We start from the raw sequence: 7193 nt of genomic DNA on the forward strand, positions 1-7193 counted from the left end.
AGATATGCATAGTATTGAAGATAATCCATAAAAAAAATTAGCCAAAATTTATTCAATCCACCTGCCTCAGTCTTCATGGGTTCTGATTAAGTGTGAATTGAAAAACAAAGCAAATGAACAAACAAACAAACAAAAAAACAACCAGTCATGTGGAATTGTTTTCCATTTCACTAAGATTTGGATACTACCCACTGAAAATAAGTACAATTATTTTTCATATTACGCAAAAACAAAATTGTAAGATATTCCACTAATTAAAAATCTTCCCTTGATTTAAAAATAAACATATCCTCAGGAAATTCTGAACTGTATGTGTATACATTCTACAATCAGTGTGAAGTCCAGCTTTCTAGCCTCAGAGAGCAACAATAGGATGTTTTACACACCGATCATGATAGTCAAGTATCATTCAGCTGACTTCTTAAGGAACTCCTACAACTTAAGAACAAAAAGACAAACAATCCAATCAAAAAATGGGCAAAGGATTTGAATAGACATTTCACCAAAGAAGAAATACAAATGGCCAATAAGCACATGAAAAGATGCTCAACATCATTAGCCATTAGGGAAATGTAAATCAAAACCACACCCACTGGGATGGCTACAGAAAAAAAAATATGGAAAATAACAAATGTTGGTCGGATATGAAGAAATTGGAACCCTCGTCCATTGCTGATGGGAATGCAAAATGGTACAGCTACTGTGGAAAACAGTTTGGTCTTTCCTCAAAAAGTTATAACCCAAAAATTCCACTCCTAGGTATATAGTCACGGAACTTCCAAGCAGTGATGCAAATAGACGCATGTACACCAGTGTCCATCGCAGCACTATTAACAATTCCTAAAAGGTGGAAACAACCTACATACCATCAAGAGATGAATGAATAAACAAAATGTAGTATATACATACAATGGGATATTACTCAGCCATAAAGAGAAATACAGTCTTGACATATGCTAAAACATGGATGAACCTTTTTTTTTTTCATTGTACTTTTGATGAAGGTTTACAGAACAAATAGTTTCTCATTAAACAGTTTGTACACATATTGTTTTATGGTCATGGTTAACAACCCCACAACATGTCAACACTGTCCCTTCTCAACCTTGGGTTCCCTATTACCAGCTTTCCTGTCCCCTCCTGTCTTCTAGATCTTGTCCCTGGACTTTTGTGCCCCATTAGTTCGTTTTGTATTGTGGGGGTGTCTAATCTTTGGCTGAATGGTGAACCTCGGGAGTGACTTCATTACTGAGTTAAAAAGGTGTCCGGGGCCATATTCTCAGGGTTTCTCCAGTTTCTGTTAGGCCAGTAAGTCTGGTCTTTTTTTGTGAGTTAGTATTTTGTTCTACATTTTTCTCCAGCTCTGTCCGGGACCCTCTGTTGTGATCCCGGTCAGAGCAGTCAGTGGTGGTAGCTGAGCATCATCTAGATGTACTGGGCTCAGTCTGGTGGACATGGATGAACCTTAAAACCTTAAAAACATTATCACAAAAGGACAAATACTGAATGATTTCACTTGTATAAATTATCTAGAATAGGCAAATGCATAGAGACCAGAGTTTATCCGTGGTTACCAGGGGCAGGAGGGAGGAGGAAAAGGGGAGTCATTGATTGTTTAGGAAGCATAGAATTTCTGTTTACAGTGATGAAAAATTTGACAATGGATATTGGTAATGGTTGCACAACATGATTAATGTAATTGATGTAGCTAAACTGTATGCATGAAAAACATTAAATTGGCAAATGTTCTGTAATATACATTTTTAAAACAATAAAAAAATGAAAGTGAAAAAAAAAGTTGCCCATTCTCACCTCCCCTCTTGTTCACAGTTTCATAAGATTTTGACCTTACAGGAAACCAGTGCACATTACTTCCTAAAGACACGCAGTAAAGATGCTCCAAGCCTTTTCCCTTGCTAACAGGGAAAGGAAACCTCAGCAGAAAGCCTCACATGTACTTGTTTTCACTTAACAGAAAAGATGACTCCACAGGCCGGATGTTCTGCAGCTGAGGCCCCAACCCAGGACGAAGAGCAGCAGATGAGGAGAATGATGACAAAGCGGTCGAAAATCATCAAGGAACTGTTACAGACAGAAAAGGACTATCTCAATGACTTAGAGCTGTGTCTTAGGGAAGTCGTTCAGCCTCTGAGAAATAAACAGGTAAATGCAACTTCGCGGTGAGTTTTTTCCCCAATAATTATTATTTTTTAATTCTCCCAGATTTGATATAGGATCACCAGGGCTGCGAAATTGAAGCCCCCGAGAATGTCAGTTGTAGCCCCTGCTACAGTGGATGCCTTTCTCCCTGAGTCCCTGGGCTTGGGTTCCACACAAGGCATCATCAGTCTCATACTTCCTGTGTCGGCTAAGGGACTTTCAGAGTCCCTCTATTTGGCCAAAGAAACATTATTCCAAAATGGGGGTCTGGGGGAGAAGGAAATTTGCATTTTGCCACTTTGAAATTTCTGTGTATTCTTTCTTGACTTGCGTGTAACTAGTAACAAAATTTGAGCAACAGATTTTCAGCAGCCTGGGAACATGGCGCTTAATTTGATTCAATGCTGATTAAGGGTTCAGAAGAGAGAAATGTGTCATTTTCTTTCCCACATTGAGAGTGCAATTAAATTTATGACTATTTAACTAAGTGAAATTCAACATGGCAATTAAGCTGAATATAAAGTAAAAATTTTCTGTTTGGTAGGACTGGCCCCAAGCAAAACTTAAAGTGTTTTTAAGTTATTCCTCTTCCATGTTATCAAGGCCTTTTTGGTAAATTTCTTTTAGGGAGTTAAAATAAAAGTGCAAAAATGTTTGCGTTCTATTAGCTTCTGACATATATATGTATTTCATGCATTTAATAGATACATATTCATGTATTTAATACATATTTATTGAGTGCCTAACATATGATTGGCACCTTTCTTAGCATTGGGAATACAGTTTAGTATAAAACAAAGTCCTAGTTGAGTTGGGGGGGAGATCAGATAGTAAACACCAAATAAATAAACAAATAAAAATCAAAGTATATTAGATGATGGTAAGTATAGTTCAGAAAACTAAAGCTGGGGGGAGGAATGGAGAGGGGAGACAGAGGGGTAGTGGTTTTATTTTAAATAGAGTGGTAAAGGGAGACCTTTCTAATGGGGAACATTTGAGAAGAGAACTGAAGGAGGTAAGGGAGTGTTCCAAGCAGAGGCAAGAACAAGAGCAGAGGACCTGAGGATGATAATCTCATCTTTAGTGTTGTAAGTGATCCTCATACACAATCCAAACACTATAGAAAGAAATGCATAAACTCGAAAGTAAAAATAATCAGAAATTCAGTTCCCCAAAGATACTCAGCATTAGCATGAATGTGAACATACTTTCAGACATCTATTTGGACACTTATGTACATCCACCAACACATAAACACACACGTATTTTCATCTAAATGTGATCAAAATTACACATGCTATTTTTTATCATGCTTTAGATGAAGTTTTACAGAGAAAATTAGTTTCTCATTAAACAATTGAGATACACATTGTTTCGTGACATTGGTTGCCACCCCCACAACGTATTGACACTCTCCCCTTCTCGACCTTTGGTTCCCCGTTACCAGCTTTCCTGTTCCCTCCTGCCTTCTAGTCCTTGCCCCTGGGCTCGTGTGCCCATTTAGTCTCGTTTTGCTTTATGGACCTGTCTAACCTTTGGCTGAAGGGTGAACCTCAGAAGTGACTTCAGTACTGAGTTAAAAGGGTGCCCCGGGGGCCATAGTCTCAAGGTTTCTCCAGTCTCTGTCAGACCAGTAAGTCTGGTCTTTTTTCGTGAGTTAGAATTTTGTTCTACATTTTTCTCAGCTCTGTCTGGGACCCTCTACTTTGATCCCTGTCAGAGCAGTCAGTGGTGGTAGCCGGGCATCATCTAGTTGTGCTGGACTCAGTCTGGTGGAGGCTGTGTTACTTGTGGTCCATTAGTGCTTTGGACTTATCTTTCCCTTGAGTCGTTGGTTTTCTTCATTCTCCCTTGCTCCAGACGGGGTGGGATACACATGCTGTTTTGTAACATATTTTTTTCAGTCAGCAATCTGTTGTATGTATCTTTTCATTGCTACTAATAATTTTGAATGTTTTTCTATTATTACTGATGCTGAGATGCACTTATGTTTTGAATGTATCTTATTCTTTTAGGATACATTTCTATAAGTGGGATCATTAGGTCAAAAGATAAGCATATTTAAGATTTTTTTTTTTTTATGCCATTTCAAAAATTTTTTTACATACACATTTAAGTGACATTGACTACGCTTTTCTAATTGTGCTGTTATTCTCACTTAAGATGAAGGCTTACAGGACAAAATAGTCTCCCATTTAACAGTTACTACAAATGTTGCCCTATGACAATGGTTAACAATCTCACAACACATCAACAATATCCTTACTCTACTTTGTGTTCCCTATCATCAGCTTCCTACTCCCCTTCTGCCTTCTGGGCCTTATCACTGGACTCCTGTACCTCGTTACTCTCATGGTTTTACTGGGCTGTCCACTCCCAGGCTGAACAGTGAACCTCGAAGGTAACTTCGCCACTGAGCTAAAAGGGTGTCTGGGGGCCATACTCTCGGGGTTTCTGCAGTCTCCTTTAGGCCAGTATGCATATTTAAGATTTTAATAAGCATCTCCAACTGCCAGTCAGAAAGTTGATACTGTTCTTATTATCATTCCCATTAGCAGTAGTTGAGACTGCTTTTCATGGATTGAATTGTGTCCCTCCAAAATTTGTGTCAGCTTGGTTAGGCCATGATTTCCAGTATTGTGTGGTCGTCCTCCGTTTTGTGATCTGATATAATTATGTGTTGTAAATCCTAACTCTCTGCCTGTGGTTATGGTCCCATTTGGGAGTGAGTTGTCAGTTCTATTAATGAGGCATGATTAGGTTATGTTAATGAGGATTAGGGTGGGATGTACCACCCTTAGCTCAGTCACCAACCTTACTCAAGTCACAGCACTGATCCAATGTAAGAGGAGTTTTTCCTGGGGTGGTCTGCATCACTTTTTATCTTACAAGAGATAAAAGGAGAGAGAAGTGAGCAGAAAGAGAGGGACCTCATTATCAACAGGAAAGAAGCCCTCTGCACTGAGAAGCTTCTAGACCAGGAGAAGACTGATGACAAGGACCTTCCCCTAGAGCCCACAGGAGAGAAAGCCTTCCCCTGGAGCTTGTGCCTGAATTTGGACTTCCAGCCTACTAGACTGTGAAAGAATAAATTTCTGTTTGTTAAAGCTACCCCCTTGTGGTGTTTCTGTTACAGCAGCACTAGATGACTGAGACATTGCTGTTCCTCTGGCTCCTCTTTAACGCTGAGCATTGTTGATTTTATAAATGTTCCTTTGATTTTTTTTCTGAGGTCAAATATTATATATTTTTTGGTTATTTCTACTTTCTTTTAATCCCTATTCACATTCATGTCCTTGCCTATTTTTTAATATGCTTTTAAAAATTCTCATCACCATTGTCTCCTTTTTTTTTATTATTTCACAAAAACTTCTGTTTGAAAAAATTAGAACCTAGACCACTGTCTCTGAATCTTTCTCTCTCTCCCTATTTCTGACATCATTTTTAGGTGATTTCAACATCCAGCCTCTCATTCACTTCCTTGACATACTCATATCCAACAATCTTTTCTCAAAACCATCTCAGCCACTTACTCCAGGGTCATAACCCAGAACTTGTCATTACTATTACTTTCCCTATTCAAAATCTAAATTCTGAGCTTAACATTCTTTAAGCACTGCTTCTTATTTTTCCTTGTCTGACAATTTTTGATGCCACCAAGTCCTCCAAGTTATTGATCTTATGACTTTTTCAATGTTCATTAAGTCCATACTTGGTTAAGTTCCCATGGGTCCTTCACTATAATCACTCCTTACATATGACCTCAATATCTCTCTCTTTCCCCATTTACTCCTCTGAAAAAAAATCTGCCCTGGGTAAGCCTGATTTTGTGCCCACACCTTCACCCATACAGTTGAGCCAATCTCTTTTTAAATTCATAACCATTTTCTTCAAATAGAGCCCTAGTAATAGTCTCTGAATGGACTATTTCACGTCTTCTCCAAATCTCATTACACCTCGAGCACCCTCTCTTCTCTTCTAACTCTCTGCTGATATCCTCCGTCATCATTTCATTGAGAAAATAAATTCAATAAGAAGATATATGCACTCTCAACACAAATCTACCAAACTACATGCATCTCTACATGTATTACCTGGCTCCTGCTTCTAATTAAGGATAACCTCTCTACTTGTACACTGGATTCCATCTTCTCTGGCTGACTCAGTGATTTCACTCCTGCCATTGTCCCCTCTTGCTCCTGAATAATTAATTTCACCCTCTCTATTGGACCAAGGAGCCCTGGTGACACAGTGGTTAAGCGCTTGGCTGCCAGCTGAAAGGTTAGTGGTTTGAAGCCACCGGCTGCTCTGCAGGAGAAAGATGTGGCAGTATTCTTCGGTAAAGATTACAGCTTTGGAAACCCTATGGCACAGTTCTACTCTGTACCAGAGGGTTGCTATGAGTTGGAGTTGACTTGGGAGCAATGGGTTTGTTTTTTTTTTTTTAATTAATTGGACCATTCTCATCACCATTATTTTCTATCTTAAAAAACAGAACAAACAAAACAAAAACAAAGTGCTTTCCTATCTTAGTTTCCAAGGGCTACTATAACAAAAAACACACAAAGTGGGTGGCTTCAAAGAACACAAAGTTATGGAGGCTGGAAGTCCAAATCAGGACATCGGCTCTAGGGGAAGGTCCTTCTTTGTCTCTTCAGCTTTCTTTTTTTTATTTTTTATTGTACTTCAGGTGAAGGCTTACAGAACAAATAGCTTCTCATGAAACAGAAGTACATGTGTTGTTTTATGACATTGGTTAACTACCCCACAACATATCAACCCTCTAACTTCTCAACCTTTTTTTTCTGGTGAAAATACACATAGCCAAAGATATACCATTTCAAAAATTTCTACATGCACAGTTCAGTGACTTTGCCTACGCTCTTCGAATTGTGCTGTTATTCTCACTTAAGATGAAGGCTTACAGAACAAAATAGTTTCTCGTTTAACAGTTACTACAAATGTTGCCCTATGACAATGGTTAACAATCTCACAACACATCAACAATATCCTTACTCAACCTTGGGTTCCCT

General features: G+C 38.7%; 1 protein-coding gene across 1 annotated transcript in view; it reads left to right on the forward strand.

The window, feature by feature from the left end:
- ARHGEF38 (Rho guanine nucleotide exchange factor 38) overlaps nt 1–7193 on the forward strand; it is a 175476-nt gene that overhangs the window by 33214 nt on the left and 135069 nt on the right. The window contains exon 2 of the mRNA XM_004380204.2: nt 1976–2163. Coding sequence (XP_004380261.1) covers nt 1976–2163 — 188 coding nt within the window. The remainder of the gene's footprint in view (nt 1–1975; nt 2164–7193) is intronic.

The sequence above is a fragment of the Trichechus manatus genome, unplaced genomic scaffold (assembly GCF_000243295.1).
Source record: "Trichechus manatus latirostris isolate Lorelei unplaced genomic scaffold, TriManLat1.0 scaffold00071, whole genome shotgun sequence".
Taxonomy (NCBI): Eukaryota; Metazoa; Chordata; class Mammalia; order Sirenia; family Trichechidae; genus Trichechus; species Trichechus manatus.